The sequence below is a fragment of the Ptiloglossa arizonensis genome, chromosome 8, assembly GCF_051014685.1.
Source record: "Ptiloglossa arizonensis isolate GNS036 chromosome 8, iyPtiAriz1_principal, whole genome shotgun sequence".
Classification (NCBI taxonomy): Eukaryota; Metazoa; Arthropoda; class Insecta; order Hymenoptera; family Colletidae; genus Ptiloglossa; species Ptiloglossa arizonensis.
In genome coordinates, this window is record NC_135055.1 from 20,491,019 (window position 1) to 20,515,796 (window position 24,778).

Consider the following 24,778-nt stretch of genomic DNA (forward strand, 5'->3'; position numbering starts at 1 on the left):
AGAAAACATTATATGTTTCCTTTTTGTTTCGATGATCGGTGCTACGGAGATTGTCCTGAAATATAAACTGTGAATATTAAATAAAATGCCATACCTAAAAGCCTACCTAACTAAACATCTAATTTCATTCACATCCTACCTAACTAAATATCTAGAAAAATACAAGGAAACATTATATGTTTCCTTTTTGTTTCGATGATCGGTGCTACGGAGGTTATCCTGAAATATAAACTGTGAATATTAAATAAAATGCCATACCTAAGAGCCTACCTAACTAAACATCTAATTTCATTCACATCCTACCTAACTAAATATCTAGAAAAATACAAGGAAACATTATATGTTTCCTTTTTGTTTTGGTGATCGGTGCCACGAAGATTGTCCTGAAACATAAATTGAAAGATATTAGACACAATGTCATAAGTTTTACCATTTTTTCCTCTTGTTCCTAAGTTCCATTTTGAACTTCTCACATTCCATTTTCGATTCCTTTAGATTTGTCATTTTTCTTTGCGCTTATCTAGAGTCCCAATTTAAAATATGCACACACACATGCCCTAAAACAAAACTTATTTCATGGATTAGTAGACATAGAAATAAAAAAAAAGAAAATAGCTGAAAAATAAAATTTGTTAGTAGACAGATAAAAAAATTATGCACAGTCAAAATAGGTATTTCATATCAGACACGATAACACTAACACCGAAAAAGTAAAACTGTTATTTTTTCTTCGTTACATAAAAATTGAATTTACGAGATGCACAACGCGAATATTACGTAAATGAAAGTTACTAAAAATTTTATTGCGCGTACTATTTACGATCGAACAATGTACACATTTTATTTTCATTCGTTCAATTTTATTTTATATATTATTTAACGAGTATATACCAATTTAAAAATATTTTTAACGTCATTGACATTGTAATAATCATATTTTACTGGATTTAATCTAAATTATTTTTGCATCCAAAAGTAAACGATAACGACGCGATAATATAGACTCTACTCGAAAATTTATTATCAATACAAACTATCGAATTGCAGTTTGCGTACTTTTTCGGTACGAGTCTCTCAATTTTTCATTAAATTACGCAACGATCGCGAGTCAACTTTGATCAATGCAAAGAACTTCGAATATTTATAAAATAAATACACTACTATATTATACCAATTTTTCTGTAAATCAACTACGGTTGCAAATATAATAAATCCCGTAGCAAACCTAACAACGAATACCCTCTATTGTAGAAGCTACAATAATTTGTTAAATTTATCATCGTCATCGTTTTACTAGCACCGTACCAGAATTATTATACAAATACGTCAAATGCGTAATAAATATGTATAATTCGTAAAAATTACATTTCAAACACGATTCTACGTTTCAGCAGTATTTTCAGTTACAAACGCTCGATTTACGCGACAATTGCAATTTCTTTGCAATATGGTCCACTTCTCAAATATGCAAACAAACCCGTGAGTGGACCGTTCTTTTTCGCAACACTATTTTATTAAATATATAATAATAGAAAGAGAGAAAAAAATACTCCCGAGAGCAACCAAACATGGTGCTTTCGTATTCGTGAAGTTAACTGATCAAAATATAAAAAAATTCTCAATAAAATTCGCGCGAGGTGCTTCGTTATTCGTAACACTAATATATATATATTGTAAAATGCAAAATGGAAAGACTCCCGAAAGCAACCACGTTAGGGCGCTTTATAGATAGTTCGCAACGCTAATTGAATACCGTGCACCAATGTGTGTTAAATAATACGCAACGCTAACTTTAATAGTCGTGTGCAGTCATTTCAGACTGCGGGGAATCACACGTTGGACAGCTGATTCAGCTGTTTCGTGATTCCAATGGTGATTCCAGTGGCAATGTTTTGGGCGTTACGTGATTCGCAACACTAATTGAAAAAAAGCCGCGAACCGTTGTTAATTCAAAGCAACGCGATTAATCGATATCGCAACGCTAATTGAAAATAGAAATACAACCGCGTTCAATGTTCGTCGTTCGCAACACTAAAGGCAATCGCGATCGGTAAGTACTCATTGGTAAGTACTCATCGAACGCAACGCTATTCTAGAAATGAATGCAATCTGCATTCAGATCTTGCAAAATGAAAAACAAGCGCGCTCGATATTCTTTCGCAACACTAATTCAAACTATAATTACTATTTGTGTAGCTAATTTCGATCGCGATTGGTATTTGTTCGCAACGCTAATTCGAACAGTTATCGTTTTCCATTCGCAACGCTAACTCAAATCGTGATTATTCCTTGTTCGCAACCCTAATTCAAATCGTGACGATTTATCGTCCGTACAACTAATTGCAATCGCGATTGGTATTGGTTCGCAACGCTAATTCAAACGCGATCTTTCCCCATTCGCAACGCTAACTCAAATCGCGATCATCGCTTGTTCGCAACCCTAATTCAAATCGTGACGATTTCTCGTCCGTGTATCTAATTGCAATCGCGATTCTTTCTGATTCGCAACGCTAATTCGAACCGTTATCGTTTCTTGTTCGCAACGCTAATTCAAACCGCGAATTGCCCAATATAATTGGGGGATGAGGTTCCACGGCACGTGTGGTACACACTAGTGTACACGTGCCAAACAAACTAACTACTATACAACTACATGCGAGTACAGTGACAAAATAATAATAGTAATGACTATCCATCCTCGGATAGATATATCCGAAGATGGAGAGCCATTCGTTGCAGCCCACTCTTGAGACAATTTGTCCAGGGCCTCTTCGGCTTGCAGCCTGTTCTCTCTTCGGGCGGCATTGCCCGATCTGAAACCCTACGTTTCGCGAAAACCGCGTACAAAACGCGTGCGACCGTGCAAACGATTCAGAAATCGTTGGTCGTGCAATGCACGCGTGAACAAATGGAATTTCGAGCGTTCGTTCGTTTCGAGGCCCTAATTCGACGCGACCGCGTCCGCGAACAATTAAAGCAGAGAAATCCGAAGAATCGAAAGCAACGCTAGATGCAAACGATATTCATCGTTTGCACCAGCTTCGCCATCTATTCTTCGAATCGTTCTACAGGTGCAGGTCGTCACGCGAAAACGCGCCTACCCGAATTGAGAATGCGACGACCTGCCCTGGCCCTACCTAACCGTTCTTAGCACACATACCAGAAGGTAAGTTACCTAACCTACCTAGACCTATATTTAAAAAATGGCAAAACATTCTCTCAAACACAATCACTCCACGGTTCTCATTCGTAACGCCCGGGTGCAATGAGCCTAACCTAGGGAGGCGTCCCCGGGACGCCTCCGACACCCGAGCTTATCAAATGCACACTCTAAGGGTACATACCAAGTTCCTGAAATTGTCTGACAATGGCTGGCGATCATTGCGTACATGTACTCGTAACGAGCGTAAGAATTTATCGCGTGGCTCTTTAAGAAGAGCAATCGTCGCGTGAACAATTGTCGCGTGAACAATTGTCGCGTGAATGTAATAGCAAAAGTTAAGTTAATACAGATAGGTACCGTCATTGATAACATGACGTAGTCATACTATAAGAATACAGAGTATTCTTTGATTCGTAGTCTCTATGATATATTTTCGCGAACCGACGCAATTCCACAGCCTAACCACACATACATATGTGGAAATTACGTCGTGCACGATACGCCAGCGCATTATCAGACACTTATATATATTATTATTGTTAATCTTACGGACTAAGAAGTCATCGTGCACGTTGCCTTCGCTCGAGCAAGTAGCACCTGGGCACTTGAACGAGTTCAGGCAACGAACACGGAAAAATTATGCTGAAAATCCTCAACTAGAAACGCATGGTTAGCTTATCTAGTATCTAACGAGATAGTATTCTTTCGTTCTGTTAAAATGACTCGACTTTTTATTTGTGAAAAATCAAGAGAAAATTGAAAAATACTACTATGCAAAGAAGTTACTTGTAAGTGAATTATTCGTAAGAAAAAATTGATCGAGAAAATCTAAGATAGAATATTTAATTATTGAAAAATTTGAATAACCCTTGGTCGATTTCGTCGTCAAAGTAAATTATTTGAAAGTTGGAAAATTGTGTACAAATCTGTTACTTTGACTCGGAAATCTAACCATCGCGAAATGCCTTCTTGTATATAAAATGTAGCATAAAAGCTACGGATAAACGTTAATACTCGAATCGTATTCTAACGCGAGACTCGAACAATATAGAAACTAATCGAATATTCGATAATATAGTTTTCGCGTAATACTAATCGCTAGAATTGCGAAGTCGGAGGGTATCCGACTTCTTCGCTACATAATTATATCGCGGTATAAAAAACGCGGTATACAAGAAGGCCCTATAACCTGATCTAAGAAATACGTACAAGTAAAACGAGAAATATTATTGCTCGCGAGTATATGGTTAATATACTCGCGGTCACTGTACTCGCAGAAATCGAGAAATATAAATACAACCGGTCACCCGTGTCGATTCGGACCTTTCGTCCTACGACACGATCGGGGACCGGAGGAATACAAAATTGCATGCGACTCACCGATCGTAGAACACGAACAGGTGAATACCTCGGCAACGTGTCATCGTAGTAGACCCAAGGTGGAGGATCTGTAACAAAAAAAAATCACAAAACGTGACGATCTGTTTCTAAAGTTTCAAAATGGTTTCAATTTTAGTACCGATAGATAGGTACTTACGTTGTTCGGTGGTGGAGCCCCGCCCGATGTCCCAGCCAGATGTCATCGTAGCAGTCTTTGGACCCTGGAACTAAAAAAATCAGAAAACAGATATAGTAAACTACAAGGGCTGACACGCATGCATTTAAGAACAGTGGCGATAGATACTTACGTTGGTTGCTGGTGGAGGACTGCCCGAGACCCTTCCTGAGTCAATGATGCACTGACTCTAATACCGGTGACGATTCACTTTAGATATTAGAAAAAGAAAAAAAAAAGAAAAAAAAATAAACTAAATTAGCAACGCGACCGAATATCAAAGCCGGGGAACAAAAGTGATTCTATCGACGGGATACAAAGAGCAAAGAGAGCCACGATGCTCTCGAGAGAATTTACGATACGCGAGAAACACTGAATCTACATCGCGTGGACCTAAACTCTCAACGAGACTCTACTCGGAGCCACTTTGCTCCGAAATACATTAAAAATCTACGTGTTTTAAACAAACACTGAGTCTACTGGTCGCATTGCGCGCGACCGTCAAAATTGCTGAAAGAAAAGATGGGAGGAAGGGAGGAGTTGGTCACCGAGTGTTTGTAAAGAAAATACTGCTTGTTCTTAACGGATCGCACTTTGTCGTGCCAAGCATCAAATGCGTTTAATTTTCAATTATTCAATAGAGGGTTTTCGTTATTAAAGTTGCGAACGTGTTCATTCTCGTCGAGAAATATACATCGCGATTTTCATAAATATTGGAAAACTCGTTGCAAAGATCAAAGTCGATCGATTCTTACTCGTGTTCCAATGACACGTTGATACGCGGCTACGCGTAGAAAAACTCGCATCCGAAACGCGTACGCAAACGCAATTGCGACGTGTTCGTAGAGATCATTTTATGGAACATCGATTACATTATGTACAAATGAAGAATATTGAACCACGACCGTAATCCAGTAATATACGAGTTATTCCAATTATCAAATAGATACTACTATTTGTATTTGATTTTTGCACTGATCGAATACGAAATCACATATGCTCGCGATAAACGACACTCAAGTGACAGACAATTAAAGTCAAATATACGTATACATGTTATAAATATGCAATGAATAAAGAGAAATATAATCTGTTATTCTTACTACTTGGAAGATTTTACCAATAATCCTTGAATTCCGCTCTAGCTGATCCTGAAGTATAGTACGGCACCATCGTTACAATTGGTAATCTGCAACAAAAGAAACTACAAATGTAAAACACATTTATCGAAATAAATATTGTCGTATTATAATCAAGCAATAAGTGAAATCGAAATATTTTACCGAAAATTACAATTTAATTCGTAGATACGGTTTGATTTATACAGATCCGCACTTTGTAATGAATAGAAAAAGCACAAAAACGATTTAATTGTTTCACTCGCATTGATTGAATTTATAATTAAAACTGTATTCATATTAGACGAAACACCGATAGTTAGTAACGAAGTATTAGGAACGATTAGATACGATTAAATGTTAGCGAGGAATGCTCACGTACTTCGATACTCCCAAGTCTCTCGATACGTCTTTAGTTGTTGACTGCCACGGACTGAATGACGACCTACCTCTGTAAGTCGCTCGGTTGTTATTGAACTTCGAATGGGAACGGTCTGAGTCTCCACCAAATTTAATGTTTTGATCGAGGGATTTGCGGTATCGTTACGCCTTTATGCAGAATAACATTGTCGGTATTTAATCGTGGGGATCGAGAATAATAAACTTAAACTGCAAGAGTTTATTTATCGAAATAAACACTATCGTATTATAATTAAGCAATAAGTAAACTAGAAATAACTTGTCCAACATTACAATTTAATTGGTAGATACGAATTGATATATATATATAGATACACACTCTATAACGAATAGAAAACTCACGAATACGAATCAATTATATCACTCCCATGGATTAAATTTACGATTAAAAGGGTACGAATATTGGATGAAACACTGATAGCGAGTAACGAAAGCATTAAGAATAATTAGACACGATTAAATGTAAGAAAACTAATGCTCACTTACTTCCACATTCGCGCGACTCTCGACGCGTCTTATCCTGCCAACTGCTACGAACTGATTGTCCACACACCACTGTAAGTCTCCGAATTCCGTTTGAACTTTGAACAAGAGAAAAAGCACCAAAAACATTTAATTATTTCACTCTCGTTGATTAAATTAATAATTAAAAGTGTAATACTATTAGACGAAACACCGATAGGAAGTAACGAAAGTATTGGGAATGATTAGACACGATTAAATGTAAGAAAACTAATGCTCAATTACTTCCACACTCGCGCGTCTCTCGACACGTCTTCTCCTGTCGACTGCTACCAACTGAATGTCAATCCACTACTGTAAGTCACTAAATTCCGTTTGAACTTCGAACGAGGGAAAAAGCGCCAAAAAGATATAATTGTTTCACTCGCGTTGATTAAATTAATAATTAAAAGTGTAATACTATTAGACGAGACGCAAATAGAAAGTAACTAATGTATTAGGAATAATTAGACACGATTAAATGTAAGAAAACTACTGCTCACTTACTTCCACACTCTCGCATCTCTCGACACGTCTTATCCTGTCAACTGCAACGATCTGAATGTCCACACACCACTGTAAGTCGCTGAATTCCGTTTGAACTTCGAACGAGGGAAAAAGCGCCAAAAAGATATAATTGTTTCACTCGCGTTGATTAAATTAATAATTAAAAGTGTAATACTATTAGACGAGACACAAATAGAAAGTAACTAATGTATTAGGAATGATTAGAGACGAATAAATGTAAGAAAACTAATGCTCAATTACTTCCAGACTCGCGCGTCTCTCGACACGTCTTTTCCTGTCGACTGCTACCAACTGAATGTCGACCCACTACTGTAAGTCACTAAATTCCGTTTGAACTTCGAACGAGGGAAAAAGCGCCAAAAAGATATAATTGTTTCACTCGCGTTGATTAAATTAATAATTAAAAGTGTAATACTATTAGACGAGACGCAAATAGAAAGTAATTAATGTATTAGGAATGATTAGAGACGAATAAATGTAAGAAAACTAATGCTCACTTACTTCCACACTCGCGCGTCTCTCGACACGTCTTCTCCTGTCGACTGCTACAAACTGAATGTCGACACACCACTGTAAGTCACTGAATTCCGTTTGAACTTCGAACGAGGGAAAAAGCACCAAAAAGATATAATTGTTTCACTCGCGTTGATTAAATTAATAATTAAAAGTGTAATACTATTAGACGAAACACCGATAGGAAGTAACGAAAGTATGAGAAATGATTAGGCACGATTAGGAGTAAGAAAACTAATGCTCACCTACTTCCGTATTCGCGCGTCTCTCGACGCGTCTTCTCCTGCCAACTGCTACGAACTGAATAACAACCCACTACTGTAAGTTACTGAATTCTGTTTGAACTTCAAACGCGGGAAAAAATACCAACAAGATTTAATTGTTTCACTCGCATGGATTAAATTTATAATTAAAAGTGTATTAATATTATGTTAGACACAATTAGAAAGTAACTAATGTATTAGGAATGATTAGAGACAAATAAATGTTAGAAATGTAAGGCTTACTTGCTTCCACAGATACGTCTCTCGGTGCGTCTTATCCGGTCCTCTGCCACGAACTGAATGTCCCTGTGTAAAGTGTTGATACAGATTCAAATATGAATCTGTTTTGATGGCTTTTAAGCCATTATTTGTACTAGGATATTGTTAATACTTGTTTAAAGTATGATTCTACAATGGTTGTTTATAAATATGATAAATATACATCAAGATATTGTGCAATCTGCAAAGGCGAACAGTTTTAGTGAATGTTTGTCCATGTGCGTGATTGTTATTAACATTTACACATATTCCGAGCATTAGTGTTACAATATGCATCGCTGATAAATAATTATCACGGACAAATATGAATCGATAATCGATTCCTACGTGTTGTCCGTAACAGTAATTTTTCTATCTCAGAAAGTAATAAATTAAATTTTGTCTCTTGTATCTACAAAAGTAACTTCTATGCGTATCGAACATCCTAAGTTGTGTGAACCAGTACAATACTCTCCGAGACTGATAAATTTTATACTAAAACCACGTGTAATGTACCTACAGGGGCGAGTTTTTTACGTTTATTACCTTTATCGACGTCAGTGGTTCAGTTGGATATAGTTCTCACGATCATTGTTCTTAAACGAAGAGGTCGCTTTTGAAATTGATACTTTACGAAGTCGGTATATCAAATCATGTTACATCATTTTGGTATAATGGAACGTGTATTCTATATCCCGATTGTGCGCGAGCCTCCAATAATATGACATAAAAAAGCATTCCCTGCAACTTCTGTTTTATATCTCATCTGTAGACAGCATATCTTAGCTTTATCTATTGCAGTTGGGACATTGTAGTTCATACGTTTTTCCGCTAGATGACTAGTACTTACCAGCCAATGGCGATCATGCAGAGCATTGACAGCAACTGTAGTAAACTGAAATACAGTGCAGCCTGGCTTAAAGTAGAGGTTATATTTCTCGTTTTATAATTGATTATTACGAATATTGTTGCCTAAATGTGATATGGTAATACTTAATGTCGAATTAAGAATTAAATATACTAAGTGATTTTCAATTACGGCTAGTATACAAAACGATCAGTTGGAGTCAACATGGCATCGTTTTTAACTGACGTACTGATCGCGGCAGGTACGTATACATAGTCAGTTATGTACACACACTAGTATGGTTAACGCGTGTAGAAACGTATGAAATTGCCCGCGAAAACATTTAAGCAAATTGTAACAATTAATGTAATTATACATTTTCTTATGAAGATTAAGTCAATATTTTAGATTTTATGCGAAAAAATACTCAATTAGAAACTCCAAATTTGATATTAATGTACTGTTTCCTCGATTAGGCAAATTCGAAAAAGGTAATTTGAATGAAAAAATAATAGAAATACAGAAAGAAACGACAAAGCTAAAGTACGATGTTAAAGATTTTATGGATGATAATTATATTGAATTTACGTCCAAGTTTACGCGAGATCAGCATTTAGTAGCAAAAGGAGAGAAATTGCTCGAAGAGATGAACATGTTGCAAAAAAGAATAGATGATCAGGTATACGATTGAAGTTCTGAAAATTATTAAACATTTTACGACATACACCAACGATTCATGATTACAATTTGTTTTCTTCTAGATTAAAATAGAATTGTCAGGTTCCACGAAAGAACTAAAGACGCTTTCGCAAGCTTTAAAAGAGTCGAACATGATGTTGCAACTCTCTAATCAACTCTTAACTTTGCACGAATGTATAAAATCTGTGAAAAATTACCAAGATGAAAAAGCCTACGTCAGTGCGGCTAAAACGTTAGGTAGTATGCAAACGATGTTGTACAATCCGCAAAGCGACTTGCGCAATCTAGATATATATACGGCGATTGAAGAAGAATATTTGAATTTGTACACTTCGTTTCTGTCCATCGCGTCTTCGCTGTTGAAAGAACGAATTCGTTGGACTGGCGTCGAAGATAAAAACCCGACAACTGTTACGTTAAGTATCAAAGACGATTTTGATGACATTCAAGATTTAATTCAAGGATTACACTGTATCGACAACCTTTCGAATCATCTGCACGAATTTGCAACTACACTTATGGAACATGTAATCAATCCCATTATTAACGACGATTGTTTCGTCCATGTCATCGATGACAAAATCTTCACTGTCGAAATACTGAACAGAAAGAAATCAGCTAGCTACAAAATCGTGCTACACAATCTGGAATTATTATTCAAATTCCTCCATCAACACTTGAATTTGGCGATAGACGATGACAATTCCTTTCTGAAGCAAATACAACCACATTTACTAGATCGATTATCAGCGATGCTAACGACCAATTGCATTTCGCGAATCGTTCCAACATCCAGCGCAGATTTGAAAAACTTCACACCTATTGTTAAGGCGATTGACGACTTTCAATATTTTTTAGTTGAAATAGGTATGAAATTTGTAAGCATATACATATTTCAATACTGACTCTTGAAATAATATATACTTGTACAATTTTTTAGGCTTTATCACGAGCGATCAGCTTTTTCTCTCGGAATATACGAAAAATATCGACAAATTGTTCATCGAGAAAATTTGTCAAGATTTATTGGAAAAGGCTCGAAACATTATGAAAAAAGACTTGCACGATTGTATCACGTATGAGCCGCAGGCAAGTTTCTTCGAATTATCAGTCTAGTTGAATAATATAAATAATATTTGACAATTAATATTTTAGGAGCCACTTAAATTTTTGGAAGATTCATACAATAACGAAATAAAAATAGACAGCAGATTAAGTGATAATACGTTTCAACTACCTAAATGTCAAATAAGGTATGAATGTATGAACAAAATTTTAAACATAGGCGTTTCAAAAGCCTTTACTTACTTTAGTCAAATAAGTTTTGAGCAAATATCTTTATATAATGTTTTTATATAAAATGCTAGAATTAAATCGAAAGGAAACAACATATATAGTTACGGAACTTTTAAAAATGTTATAAACTTTAATAAATTATATTTCACCATAAAGGATATGAACTTTTCAAACAATTTATCTAGTTAAGGTTTGCGATTTAAGTTTTAAACTATATTTTAGCAAGAGTGCACAAGAAACACTTAATCTCGCGCGAAGCATTTTGGATGAGGCATGCACAACGGATTCCTGTGCCATTCGATTATTTTATACATGCAGAAATGTTTTTGAAATGTATTCAGGACTAGTACCCGAACATCACCATAAATTTTTAGAAACTATACCGCAACAAGTCGGTGAGAAACTAACGATTTCAATCCACAAAATAAAATAGGAAGGATATATTTCAATGTTTTAATTAATCGTGTATATATTTTTCTATTTAGCTGTATTCCATAATAATTGTATGTATCTTGCACATCATCTACTCACATTGGGACACGAATATAAAGATAGACTACCGGAGTCTTTACAAAATAAGAATTTAACTTTTGTCGATCAAATATTGACATTACGAAATATCGGATCAACGTGTTTCTTGGAGCATATGAAATATCAACGAAATATTATATTTGATATTCTTAAAGAATCCGGTTGGTAATATATGAATTTTTTAATCAAATATTTTTAATTATCATAAATTTTTAATAACATACTAGTACAAATTTTTATTTTAAATAAGGTTTATCTGCATTGGGTCAAACTTTTGAATTACAACCAAGCACTGAGCGTGCACTAAGACAATGTATTAGACAATTGGAACTATTGAAAACAGTTTGGCTAGACGTATTACCTGTGAATATTTACTGCAGAGCTGTAGGTCAGTTTTTATTCTATGATAGAATTTTGTATAAATGTTACTGTTTAAATTAATCAAAACATTACTATACTTTAATAATACTTTAGGATGCATCATGAATTCCATGGTTGAAGATTTAATAATTAAAGTAATATCTGTTGAAGACATTCCTGCTGATGATGCAACCGAATTGGTAACATTATTCAATCTAATTGTCAAACGGGCACCAATAATATTTCCAGTAAGTTTATATCGGTAAAAGTATATAATATACTACTCTAAACATTTTTATTGGATTGATTTATATAAAAGAAAATTACATTAAAGTTATCTGTATAATTATCACGGCAAAAACTTGACCTTGGCAGAAATTCCGTGAGTTATTCCTGTAAAATTAAACTGGAATAACATTATTACCTTTTAATGATATTTTAAAATAATTGTAAAAAATGTTATGCTTTTCAGGATCCCCAGAAAATCCATCAACATGTACGCAAATGGGAAAAGTTTTTAGGATTGATCAAAATCCTGGGCGCATCACTGAAAGAAATTGAAGTTTGGTGGGATGGCGGTAAAGGACTACTCGCGCATGAATTTACAGCTTCTCAAATTAAACAATTAATTAGAGCACTATTTCAAAATACCGTACGAAGATCCAATTTATTAGCTTCTATAAAATAATGTTAAAACCTCACAAGTGTATATGGAATGAATTTTCTGCATTTATTATTATACTGATGATTAACATTAACGGTATAATTGATATGAAAAATAAGATGCATACATATTACCTAATTATACTGTTAATATTAGAATACCATTTACTTACGATTTTTACCTTTTATTTGTAAATTTATATTATAATACTTACGTTAAAGTTCCATGTATTGTTGAAAACAACATATTTAAATGATTATTATATTTTTAATACAGCGTAAACGATTAAAAATTGTCATTTACAATTTATCATAAATCCGAAAGAGATTCTTCAATAATAAAGATAAATTTTAAATAGCATTGTAACAACTGCTCACGCTTCGTAATTATTGTGAATAAAATCTTCGACATCTTTTGTCTTGATTCCAGATTAAAACCAGTAAGTATTGTAAACATTAAGAAAGTAGGCAAGCAGACAGGCAGGCAGGCAGGCAGGGTGGCGGGCAGTAGTGAGAGCAAATCATTTAATAGATTTCCAATTCCATATCATTTACAGCAATGGCAAACATTATTACCATAATTTCAGTATTTTTCATTTGAGTATCCACAGTGATAAACGCTCAAAAATTTCCAAATGCAATACTATCTCTGCACATATATTTCAAGGCCATACTTCAGATCATATGTAATGAATTAATTTTGCAGCTCTTTAATCTTGATTTCACATGGTGTATAAAAGTTCTTAAGGCAAAGCTGCACAATTAAGTATATACGAGCAGTAGTGTGCATTTGGCTAAAATTGCGCAGATTTTCCTTGTTTTATTTTCTTTTTTAAATGAAATTATTACTATTCATTAAACAATAAGTACGTCCATAATAGATGATATAAAAGTATCGACCATTATATTGGAACCCCCATAGAACACATTAAAGTTAAAAAAAAACAAAAGATACAGAAAGGGCATAAGTTGTAGAAGAACGTTATTTCATATTTTTTTTTATATGGTATGTCAAACTTTTCTTTTATAAAAAGAAACTTAAAAGAAGTATAAAAAAATACATATAAAAAAACTTATTCAATATTATAAAACATATAATACCCCAAATTCAAAGAAGGCAAAAGACATTTGTATAAATTCGTTTTAGACTAAGATCGTATGGCTTGCTGATTCAAATCCTTTTCATAATTTGTTTCATCTTTCTTTCATTCATTGTATATAAAGTTTGTAATAACACGTCTCTATGAATAATGAGTAATGTTCTGAAAATGATTACAAACTGTGGAACTAAATTATACTATATAAATGGTATTGCACAACTTAATCTGCAATGGTAGTTCTTGTCTATATACAGGTCGCTGCGTAGATTGGATAGAAATGTAGTCACCAGGGCGGGTAGCTGATTGGCCCGCAGTTCAGATTGGCAATGCAGTGTAGATCTTTTATGTGCATTCACGAAGATGACGATGACTGTGAACATGGAAGTGCAAAATAGGATGTCACATTACTTTCGCCTTTGTCTGGCGGACAACTCTCATTAACTGAGAGTATTTTTTTAATTGCATAATACATCTGTACATGCAACAAATTTATTCAGCATCAATTGTTGATGCCAATATCATGCAACAAATGATTTTTCTCTATATGTGTATATTTTGCACGCTAATGTCACCATAGGTCCGAACAAATATATAAAAACTTAAATATTTGTACATTTAATTATTGGAAATTCCTTAATATAATTTGCTGTTTACGTGTCAGCCCATAACATTTTTCTGCCAAACTTTATGAAACAAGCGGATTACTTAGTCCAGGTTGATACCTCTCTATGTTTTATCTAGAGCTCTTTTATTTTAAAAGACATAATCAGGTGTTTTTCAAAGAACTCTTGTCACATGTAATATGAATAAAAAAACAGATTATTCAATGCCTTTTACCAATTATAGAAACAAATTAATCATCATTATGTATGTTTGGTCTTTGTTCAACAAGTGAATTAAATTCACTGGTCTCATGTATGTGTAATATAATGTAAAATCATTTTACAAGGACTGGTATCATTAGTACCTGCCACGACCAGCCGGAGAACGACTTCGATACCTCGATGTGCCAGTGCCTTTGTTGGTATAATAATCAGCATTGGATTCTCCACTATTATAGACATCTTGTGTATATCCTTCTCGAGCGACATACCCACCGGCACGATTGGTCATATAATCTTCTCCATAGTAGTCTCTACCTCTACTTCCACCACCCTTGCCTGCGTAGTAACCTCCATAATCTACATATGCATTATTTCCTCTGTAACCCAGTGCAGTGGAGACTGCAGACCCGTAGCCCCTATTCGCAGCACCTCGACTTCCTCTGAATCCTCCCATACCACCCCTGCCTCCACCGCGACCTCTACCTCGTGAAATTTCCACTCTCAACTTGGCACCCATAATCTCTGTGCCATTCATACTGCTACATGCAAGTTCCGCTTCGTTCATATTTAAGAATTCGATAAAGGCAAAACCCGGCGGATTGAAAGCAACCCAAACTTTGTTTAGCTTTCCATACTTTTCAAACTCTGTCTGGAGATCTTCCTTTTTGATGCTCTCATTAAGTCCGCCGACATAAACTCGTGTATATCCTTCTGGTGTCATGTTTTGCCTAAAAATTGTAGTTCAAAAATACATAAACTGTTTTTCGTATTTGAAGAAATAACAAAAACGAATAAAACAAAAACACTACGAAAGTTATCTGCAATACGCATTCCATCTTTATTTTCACACAAAGATGATTAATTAAACAAAAATACAACAGATTAAGATAATAGCTTTTCGCAATGGTTTCTTTGTAAACTGTAAAATAGATCTCGACGCCAGAAAATCAAGTGCTTGCGCGCCAATGATTTCGATAATAGTTATTATCCTCATGGCGGTAGACTTACTTGTATTTTAGTTCCTTTCGAAATTTTCGTTTCTCGATTGAACTGTTTGAGAAATTCAGCAGGAAAAAGGATATCCAGTACGCCGTTAGTACGATACAATCGATAGGCGAGGATCAACCGGGGTTCACAGTGCACAGAAACTACATCCGACGTCTTGGCGTCTCCAACCCAGACGCCAAAAGCTCATACGGTCTGCTCGAATAAATTGTTCCACTTCAAGGGAATATCATGAAGAGACGACTTCTCCCACTCGGAATATTCCTCGATTAAGAGTTAGCAACCACCACCAACAAAGGCTAAACAAAGCACTTAATCGTAATAGCGAATCAAATGAGAGATACCTTTTTCTCATTATATTTCATTTCTGCGTAACGATTCGTCTGAGCAGACCGTACTCATGAACGTGTTTATCTTCAGAAATTTATTTCATCAAAAACAATGCAAATGCAATAGATAAAATAATGAGCGATCAGAAACTTAAGCAGACTTCGTATTTTTAAACAAATTCTTTCTCCAAACAAATGCTATATTTTATATCGATAAAAATACTTTTGCGGTCGTACCAAACTGATCGCCGATTTTGCTTACTGATGAAACGATACCAAACTGGTTCAAGTAATATATATTTCTAACGGCTAATTTAAATGTCTACAGTCACATTTATATAAGACTGAATTTTTATTAATCAGTTAACATAAACTATACTTTTTGAAATATATGTTCCATGATACAATATAATAGTATTTTATCCCGTTAAATTGGATAGTTCACTGACCGCTGCAAAGTGACGTGCGTATGTATGGTTACATGATACATCATATGTGGTGGAATCGGCAATGCAGTTTCATGAAGATGGCAGTTCAAACGAATGATATTAGCATTGCCATTTCGATAATAGTATTTTCAATGACGAAAATGTTCTAATTAAATCGTCAAATTTAGCTTCTTATATTGACATGACAATAGTTACACAACAAATGGAAATTACCTGACCTTAATAAATCTAAGGGTATTTGAACGATTTTGTTAAAATTTTTGACGTTTTCTTTCCTCTTTGAGAAAAACAATCAAAATGTCAGACTTAATTAGAATGCAACGATATGATATTCTCATTCAAGAAATAGAAGGCATAGATGATTATTTGGGCCCGACTTTTCGGTACGTAGACATAATGTAACATTCATTCTTTGTTAATGATTTCGTTAAAAGACGCGCTCTCGAAACAACCCCTTCACGCAGATGCAACCCTTACCGTGCATATGCGCACTAGAAGGGTGAAAAACGGGGGTGCATGTCACTATAGTAAAAAAGAGAAAAATTAAATTAGGGTTGTATCATGTCAAGATTGTCAACTAACCAAGTTGACAATCTACTGTCAAGTATGGTACCAAAACATGAATACCTGTTATTTGAAATAGAATCTACAGATACTAATAGTATAGGCCTTGTTTTCAGGTACTATAGTTAAGAACAATTGTTTTAGAGAAGAATAATTTAAAAATAAAAACTAACAAAAATGTTACTTTCAATTCTTTTTCTTTTTAGAGCAATTTATGATGGACATGAACATCAAAAATTTATGGAGAAGCTCGATGAGCGTATCAAAGCACACGATAAAGATATTGAAAGAATGTGCAATCATCATTATCAAGGTTTTATTGATTCAATCAGAGAACTTTTACAAGTTCGTTCTCAAGCACAACAGCTCAATGTGGGTCTACAATTTGAAATTTAATTGTTACAGAAAATGAAGAAATACAATCTAATAGAGCTTGATAATTTTTCCCACAGGCTGAGATATTAGAACTTGATAAACGTATTACTGCTACTTCTACCAAAGTAATAGAGAAAGGAGAGGAGCTTGTTAAAGCACGCAAAGTAGAAAGTAATATGGCTGCGGCAGTAGATAGCCTTACCATGTGTCTTCCTGTGTTAGCTGCTTATGCAAAGTTACAGAAACAGTTAAAAGACAAACGTTATTATCCAGCATTAAAAACATTGGAACAGTTAGAACATCATGATTTACCAAAAGTAACAAACTATAGATTTTCTTCACAAATTACTCAACAAATTCCACAGTGAGTAACATCACAAGATAAAGCAATGCTTAATCTTACAGCAAAATATAACCAAAGAGTAATTTGCACAGAAACACAGTAAAGTACATTAAGTGACTGATAGATTCCAATGTTTTTAGACTACGTGAAAATATAAAGGATGCTTCCATGTCTGATTTAAGAGACTTTTTAGAAAATATAAGAAAATATTCACCAAAAATTGGTGAAGTTGCTATGAGACATGTGAGTAAAATTTAGAAACTTAGAAATAAAATTTCTTTGTACTTGATACATTATTTGAATTTTACATTAGACACAAGAGCAGCTAATTATTGAAGCTGAGATTATCGGCCGTAAAAAGAAGAGAGCAAATGCTAGAAATTCTTTGTCAAATGAAGGAGAAGAAGAATTAAGTGCTCAAGATTTAATGGACTTTAGTCCAGTGTATCGCTGTATGCATATTTATACTGTACTTCGAGAAGGAGAAACATTTAAAGTGTACTATAGACAACAGAGAAAACAACAGGCTAGACTAGTTTTGCAGTCATCTATTAATATGGTAAATATTGTTATCACAAAAATGATTTTGTTGTGTTTATTTACATTTTTAAATTACAAGTCTTCATTTCATACTTTTAGCATGAAAGTATAGCTGGTTATCAAACTTACCTACAAGGTATTGTAGGTTTCTTTGTAGTGGAAGATCATATTTTAAACACAGGTAATGGTTTAGCCACACGGTCTTATTTGGATGAGCTATGGTCCATGGCATTATCTAAAATAGTGAATGCATTACACACTCATTCTGTAAGTAATAATTATTATCACGTACAGATAAGAGCATTTTAATAAAATATGAACCTCATGATCCTTTTAGGCATATTGTACAGATGCAACACTTATTTTAAAAATAAAAAATCTTATAATGTTGTTTAACACAACTTTAAGAGTAAGTACACTGATATATTATAAATTACGATTAATGTTGTAAGTATATATTTTTTTTTTTGTACAGAATTATGGCTATTCTGTAGGGCAACTTTGGGACTTATTACAAGAAATTCGAGTACATTATAATGAAGTCCTAATGCAACATTGGGTTCAAGTATTTAGAGATATTTTGGACGAAGATAGTTTTTTACCAATTCAGGTATATCTTTTTATTAGTCTATTTAATTTTATATCTTGTACATATTACTATCTTTTAGGTTACAACGCAAGCAGAATATGATAATGTTCTTGATTTATTTCCCTATCATGATGAGGAATTGGAGAGAGCCGAGTTTCCTAAAAAGTTTCCATTCTCAGATATGGTACCAAAAGTTTATCAGCAAGTTAAAGAATTCATTTATGCTTGTTTAAAATTTTCAGAAGATTTAAATTTCACCCAAACTGAAATAGATGAGATGATTTGCAAGTCAACGAATTTATTATTGACAAGAACATTTAGTGGATGTTTATCGTCCTTATTTCGAAAACCATCGTTAGCACTTTTACAAGTGGTCCAAATTATAATAAATACAGGTTACCTCGAAAAGTCTACGAAGTATTTAGAAGAATTTGTGACTAATATTACAGGGTAAGAATGAAATAAATCATTAATAATTAACATATAATGTGCCATGTAAATTTTTCAGAACCCCACATGAGGGGCAATTGAGTTGCATGGGTGTTGAATCAGCTATGTTTAGAGTTGCAAGAGATGATGCTGAGAAACAAATTTGCGATAAATTAACAAACAAACTTGATGAGTTTTTGGAGTTGGAAAATTATGATTGGAACTTGGCAGAACCTCAAGGACATGCATCTGGTTTTATTACCGATCTCATAGCATTCTTGCAAAGTACTTTCACTTGTTTTACTAATTTACCCGTATGTGTTTCATGTTTAAAGCTTTTACATTCAATAGAAAATTTTCTGTAATTGAAGAGAGGATATACATATTTTAGGAAGAAGTTGCACAAGTTGCTTGTAAAGCTGCTTGTTCTCATATAGCAAAAGCTATATTAGGAATATTAATTAGTGAAGACGTGAAACAAATATCGATGGGTGCTCTTCAACAAGTCAACTTAGATACAATACAATGTGAACGTATGTGACATTTTTATTTTAAATGAGATGTACAATATATGGTTACAAAATATTTCTGATTGTATTGAATCAACCGAACATAAGTTAAAAAGATATTTTAACTTTTAGAATTTGCTGCCTCAGAACCTGTAGTTGGTTTACCCGAAGGTACCTTGCTTCAATATTTCGCACAATTAAGACAATTACTAGACTTATTTATGAGTTGGGACTGGCCTACTTATTTTCACGACTATGGTCATGAATCAAGTAAATATACTCTGGTAACTCCAAACATGGCTGTACTTTTATTAGAGAAGTATGTACCATGCTTTCTTTCATTTGGTATAATATTGCCTTATATATCGATATCTACATTTTAGCGATGTGCATATTTGCAGGTTAAAAGAATCTGATAAGAAGACAGTATTTTCTGTGTTAAAGAAAAGTGAGCGGGATAAGAAGAAACTTTTGGAAACTGTACTGAAACAATTGCGCCAATTGGCACAAACTACTCAGCAATAAATAAAACTGAAGTCAATATGTATATACCTCAAGAGAGATTGTAAATATATAATTTTTAATATATACGCCCCAGGCATGATCCTTTAGAAACTTATTATTATAATAAAATGGCTATAAAAAAATTTTCATTAATCACCCGCGTTTCAGCTTCATTATATTGTCATGATACAACGATTGTTAAAATAGCAATTCCATGCCGCGTCACGACACACAGATGTACATTTTATTCCGTTCATGTTCAGATGTAGTATTGAACCTTTCGATGTTCAATAATGTTGCAATTGTCTACTCCTGTTAATCTATTAATGATTTCGCACGATATCGAATTCCAGGCAATTGAATATAATACGTCATGTAAATTCCCATACACTTATTATTTTGTTTCCTCCTAAATTGATATTGTTATATTACATGTAAATGAGTTACATATCGTACAATAACTGTACAGTGGATAAAGTATGACGTATAAAGTCCCAATTCCTAAGTCTTATGGATGCAATTATCTTCGGAATCAAATATTAAAAAAAAGATCATTGTAATTCTTCACTCTAAAGTGATCCGAATTTTTAAATCGATTTAATAATATGAAACATTCATACCGAAATATAAAGTAAATACATACGTAGATAAGTAATTATATTAAGAATAATAAAATAGATTAAATACAAATCAACAATAATTCCTGTAAAGTAATACCAAGAGCTTAGTGCTTGATTCATGATTCAATTCGATAAGTATTTAATAGAGATAAAACAAATTAATAATATGCATATATAGACCAATTTACGATGTATGTGGCACAATTTAATTGATGATGTATAGTGGGTCAGAACTAATCATCAATATTGTCGGGGTCCACATCATCAGGTAGCATGGAATACTTATTGGAAGCTACGAAATTCTGAAACAAAGAAAATTATGAATAATTATTGTCAATAATTGAAATTTCTTTTCACTTACTGGAGCTTGTTCATCCTTTGCTTTTGGCATCCTGCTAATATCGTCCTTTTCTCTATCTCTTCGGTCTCTGTAAACGTAAGTGTTAAAAAAGTGTATACTTATTTTTCATAGTAAAAATAACAAAATACTTGGTACCTATCTGGACCACGAGTATCATTAGGTCTTTGAGGAGCTTTTAAAGGCGGTAATCCACCACGAGAAAGGGGTTGTCCTCGAGAGTCTCCATATTGATCTAAGTTATAAAAACAGGTATAACATATCGATACTACAAATCAATGAAAATATTTTTGTACGTGTATATGTATATATAAATATCTTAAAATGAATTTACCAGAATGAGCAGGCTGACCTCGCGGCGCTAATGTTTCGTTTCGTCGACTTCTGTCCTCATCCGATCGCCAAGTTGGTCGACCCCACTCTTTCTCATCGCGGCCTTCCTATAGAGGATAACATATATTTGATAATGTATGTAATACGACATCTAGCAAGTTCGAACTTTAATATTCCAAACTTACTCCATTTCGTTTGCCCCAAGCACCATCCTTACCACGTCTTTCTGAATCCCTAAAAGAATAATATCGTTAATATTTTAGATTAATTGTATTCAAACATTCAAATAGTTTCTCCTTTCTCTATACCCTTCTTCTCTGAATTTCGATTCTGCATATGATTTTGCAAGACGTTCCTCTATTTCTCTTTCCCTGGCAGTGGTATCTACAGGTTTTGCAGCACCAAATATATTTGTTGATGGCGCATGTGCGATAGCAGGGGCAGAAGTAGGAGTAGAAGTAGTAGCGGGAGCAGATTGAGCTGTAGATTGCTCTTCTTTTACAGTAATAGGCTCAATAGGTTTTGTACGAGGTTGTAACTGTAGTTTTGGCCTAGTTTTTAATTCAGCTGTAATATTTAAAAAGATTTAGTAGATGCTTGTTATTACAATATGTTGTATGTTCTATCTATGACATGAATAAATATTATTTACGTTTACTGTCTGTACTGAATTTTTCTTGCCTACGTTGACCATCTCGATTCCAATCAAAATCTCCATAATTACGACGCGGCCCAAAACTGCTCCCTTTGTCTCCTTCTCTTTCTCGACTATCCTTATCGTAGCGAGACCAATCTCTCTCTCGTTCATCATCTCTAAATCCGCCTCTGTCTCTAAACGTTGGTCTTCCTCTATCATTGTTGTCACGCCAGGCACCAGGTTTGTTATCATAATCAGAAGCTAAAAACAAACGTGTTAGTTTTATCACTTTCTTAATAAATAATTGTAAACACATGAAAATTTATTGTAATACCATCACGATCATATCGGCTTCGGTATGTGTCTCCATCTGTAGGCGCGGTTTCTTCTCGGGGACCACTTCTCCAGTCTCCAGATGTACGTTCAGGGTCATCATAATTATCTCTACGATCTCTTCCCATACGTCCACCACGGCGATCATCGCTAACACTATTTGAAATATCGATTCGTACTCTCCTTGTTTTCATTGGCTATGAATAAAATAATTTATATATAACCTTTTTACATTATATTTCGTCAAAAAGCTAACAACGAAATGTATCAAAATGGATCATTAAATTTTAAACTTACTGTATTAGATAAATTAAGAGCATCAATTAAACTTTGACGATCTTCAAATTCCACATATCCAAATCCTTTAAGTTTGTTAGAATCTTTTGGCAGACGTATGTTAGAAATCTGAAAAGTAAGAATAATACAAATTAATGTAATGATTAAATACCTCTAATATTATATGTTCACAAACTGACCTTCATGTCTGCGAAAAACTCTGTCAGATATAATTCATCCACTTCATAAGGAAGATTAGAAAGATACGCTACATAAGGTGGATTAATAGGGACATCATCATCAGTGCCACGCGGGTCTCGCGCAGCTCTTGGAGCTGTAGGTAAAATTACTGGTTCTTTGCTGCTTCTTGATGTAAATCCTTCTGTCACATAACAATAGCTAATATATTTTAGAGTGCTTACAATATAAATTAATAGTAATGTGTTTAAAGATATATTTAGACATTTATTTACATTTCATTTATAAATATATTCAAATGTACAAGATTTCCCATTAGAAACAGGTAACCTTAGTATCTTCATCATCTTAAATAACAAGAAAAACTGTTACTTATGAATTTTGTATGGCTTTATGAGATATATGGTAATAAGTTTCTTTGTGGTTGAAAGTACAGAAAATATTTTAAGATCAATTGCATTTTTGAATAAATATTAAGGTATATTTATCCCAAAGTTAATACATTTCAAGATATTCAGCTACTAAATTAGTAGTACCCAAAATCATTAATACTCAGTATCTTAGATATTACAAACAATAAACAATGTTTTAATGAGGCTTTAGAAGGTGAATATTTAAAAAATTAAAAAAACACATAATTCTTTTAATTTATAAATTTACTACTCTCTTGAATTTTACTGTAAAAAAACTAAACCATTTAAAGAAATGGAATTGACCTTCAGATTTCTAGTATATCTTCATTCATAAAGAAACTGTCAACAAATTCCATCTCCCTGTGTCCTCTAAAGTTAAACAACTATTTTAAATAACATTTGTCTCTATTATTTAATATAAAAAAGATATTAAAGTAGCCTATTTCTTGTGGGTTACTCTATATGTAAATGTATTCATTATAGAGTACCAAGTTAAAGGTATTACAAGAATTGAACAACAAGAAACAAAAACAGTATAAATTTGATTTACCGTGTTCATCTTCCACTTCATCAACCCAGCTGCCCAATGGTTTCACTGGCACAGTGGGTATTGTACCCCCATCAGCCAAAAATGACATTAAACCTACAGTTTTGCCCTTCTTTTTCTTCCCTTTCTTGCCTGGGAGAAATAAACGCCGGTAAAAACCAACATATTTAAAAGAGATCTTTGATATACTGTGGTACAATATTGAAAGCATGCTGCATTTTGCAAAAAGTTTGGTTATGTTTCGAAAAAATGATGAAAACGTATCAACAACAACGATTCTGATGTTGAGAACATGTATATATGGACAAAGTGTTAGGCATTTAACTCTATCTTTAGACAAAATTTACCTGAAGACATGATTGCAGCTCGAATTTAAGGCAACGTAAATCAAATTCGCGTTCCGATGGACCGCACGACCAACCTCAGGATCCATAAGGCATGAAACACGTTTTAGAAAGATGCATGTCGGCCAACTTTGTACATTGCGAATGCGAGAGAAAAGGAAAGGAAAATGTATGTGCTTATTTAGAAAATACTTTACGTAAACGAATTATATAAGTAAATTTATACTCTTTTCGTTGGTGATAGTTAAAAATAACTTTCTATTTTCACTGTTACACAAATATTTAAAAAGAGTTGAAGTGAAGTTCTTCAAATGGGTTAATGTCTTTAATAATAGGAAATGAAAAGAATTCAGTGCATAAATAAATAGGAACACGAAATAATATTATAATTACTGAAATTTGAAAATTTTAATAACCAGACAAAAATATTCATGGTTACGAAAA

General features: G+C 33.9%; 4 protein-coding genes across 7 annotated transcripts; 2 read left to right on the forward strand and 2 right to left on the reverse strand.

The window, feature by feature from the left end:
• The first annotated feature begins 9,043 nt into the window (after nucleotides 1-9,043).
• On the forward strand, nucleotides 9,044-12,975 carry Zw10 (Zeste-white 10 kinetochore protein). Of its 2 annotated transcripts, none has more exons than XM_076318598.1 (10): nucleotides 9,044-9,428; nucleotides 9,643-9,845; nucleotides 9,928-10,732; nucleotides 10,806-10,954; nucleotides 11,021-11,118; nucleotides 11,384-11,556; nucleotides 11,647-11,853; nucleotides 11,943-12,080; nucleotides 12,224-12,300; nucleotides 12,525-12,975. In XM_076318598.1, exons 1-10 carry the CDS (start codon nucleotides 9,392-9,394, stop codon nucleotides 12,738-12,740), a joined length of 2,103 nt encoding a protein of 700 aa, XP_076174713.1. In that variant the 5' UTR covers nucleotides 9,044-9,391; the 3' UTR covers nucleotides 12,741-12,975. The 2 variants fall into 2 exon arrangements, with proteins under 2 accessions (XP_076174713.1, XP_076174712.1); XM_076318597.1 differs by having other exon boundaries at nucleotides 9,056-9,428; nucleotides 12,167-12,300; nucleotides 12,525-12,972.
• Nucleotides 12,976-14,015: 1,040 nt separating this feature from the next.
• On the reverse strand, nucleotides 14,016-15,840 carry Rsf1 (Repressor splicing factor 1). Its single transcript, XM_076318608.1, has 3 exons — nucleotides 15,648-15,840; nucleotides 14,783-15,367; nucleotides 14,016-14,185 (listed from the first exon to the last, which is right to left on the reverse strand). Exons 2-3 carry the CDS (start codon nucleotides 15,358-15,360, stop codon nucleotides 14,158-14,160), a joined length of 606 nt encoding a protein of 201 aa, XP_076174723.1. The 5' UTR covers nucleotides 15,361-15,367; nucleotides 15,648-15,840; the 3' UTR covers nucleotides 14,016-14,157.
• A 596-nt stretch (nucleotides 15,841-16,436) lies between these two features.
• Sec15 (exocyst complex component Sec15) lies at nucleotides 16,437-22,248 on the forward strand. Of its 2 annotated transcripts, none has more exons than XM_076318596.1 (13): nucleotides 16,437-16,805; nucleotides 17,193-17,358; nucleotides 17,439-17,725; nucleotides 17,845-17,947; nucleotides 18,018-18,263; nucleotides 18,344-18,511; nucleotides 18,582-18,653; nucleotides 18,720-18,854; nucleotides 18,913-19,283; nucleotides 19,342-19,576; nucleotides 19,654-19,795; nucleotides 19,904-20,090; nucleotides 20,173-22,248. In XM_076318596.1, the coding sequence occupies exons 1-13, from the start codon at nucleotides 16,720-16,722 to the stop codon at nucleotides 20,294-20,296; spliced, it is 2,322 nt and encodes a 773-aa protein (XP_076174711.1). In that variant the 5' UTR covers nucleotides 16,437-16,719; the 3' UTR covers nucleotides 20,297-22,248. The 2 variants fall into 2 exon arrangements, with proteins under 2 accessions (XP_076174711.1, XP_076174710.1); XM_076318595.1 differs by lacking the exon at nucleotides 16,437-16,805 and adding an exon at nucleotides 16,969-17,102.
• Nucleotides 19,791-24,494, reverse strand: Eif4b (eukaryotic translation initiation factor 4B). Of its 2 annotated transcripts, none has more exons than XM_076318605.1 (12): nucleotides 24,338-24,494; nucleotides 23,994-24,122; nucleotides 23,033-23,211; nucleotides 22,854-22,961; nucleotides 22,558-22,753; nucleotides 22,239-22,484; nucleotides 21,895-22,153; nucleotides 21,772-21,820; nucleotides 21,588-21,693; nucleotides 21,392-21,488; nucleotides 21,257-21,323; nucleotides 19,791-21,197 (listed from the first exon to the last, which is right to left on the reverse strand). In XM_076318605.1, exons 1-12 carry the CDS (start codon nucleotides 24,345-24,347, stop codon nucleotides 21,129-21,131), a joined length of 1,515 nt encoding a protein of 504 aa, XP_076174720.1. In that variant the 5' UTR covers nucleotides 24,348-24,494; the 3' UTR covers nucleotides 19,791-21,128. The 2 variants fall into 2 exon arrangements, with proteins under 2 accessions (XP_076174720.1, XP_076174719.1); XM_076318604.1 differs by having other exon boundaries at nucleotides 23,033-23,214; nucleotides 24,338-24,492.
• Nucleotides 24,495-24,778: the final 284 nt, after the last annotated feature.

Coding starts and splice junctions, on each gene's coding strand:
- Sec15 (XM_076318595.1), top strand. CDS start 16,984: ATGTCAAGATTGTCAACTAACCAAGTTGACAATCTACTGTCAAGTATG. Junction 17,103..17,192: donor AGTATAGGCCTTGTTTTCAG/GTACTATAGTTA, acceptor TTTTCTTTTTAG/AGCAATTTATGATGGACATG. Junction 20,091..20,172: donor GCTGTACTTTTATTAGAGAA/GTATGTACCATG, acceptor GCATATTTGCAG/GTTAAAAGAATCTGATAAGA.
- Eif4b (XM_076318604.1), bottom strand. Junction 21,821..21,894: donor TCGAAATTCAGAGAAGAAGG/GTATAGAGAAAG, acceptor TTATTCTTTTAG/GGATTCAGAAAGACGTGGTA. Junction 21,694..21,771: donor CTTGGGGCAAACGAAATGGA/GTAAGTTTGGAA, acceptor TATCCTCTATAG/GAAGGCCGCGATGAGAAAGA.
- Zw10 (XM_076318597.1), top strand. CDS start 9,392: ATGGCATCGTTTTTAACTGACGTACTGATCGCGGCAG. Junction 10,955..11,020: donor GTATCACGTATGAGCCGCAG/GCAAGTTTCTTC, acceptor TTAATATTTTAG/GAGCCACTTAAATTTTTGGA. Junction 11,854..11,942: donor TGATATTCTTAAAGAATCCG/GTTGGTAATATA, acceptor ATTTTAAATAAG/GTTTATCTGCATTGGGTCAA.
- Rsf1 (XM_076318608.1), bottom strand. CDS start 15,360: ATGACACCAGAAGGATATACACGAGTTTATGTCGGCGGACTTAATGAG. Junction 14,186..14,782: donor TCTCCGGCTGGTCGTGGCAG/GTACTAATGATA, acceptor CCATGTTCACAG/TCATCGTCATCTTCGTGAAT.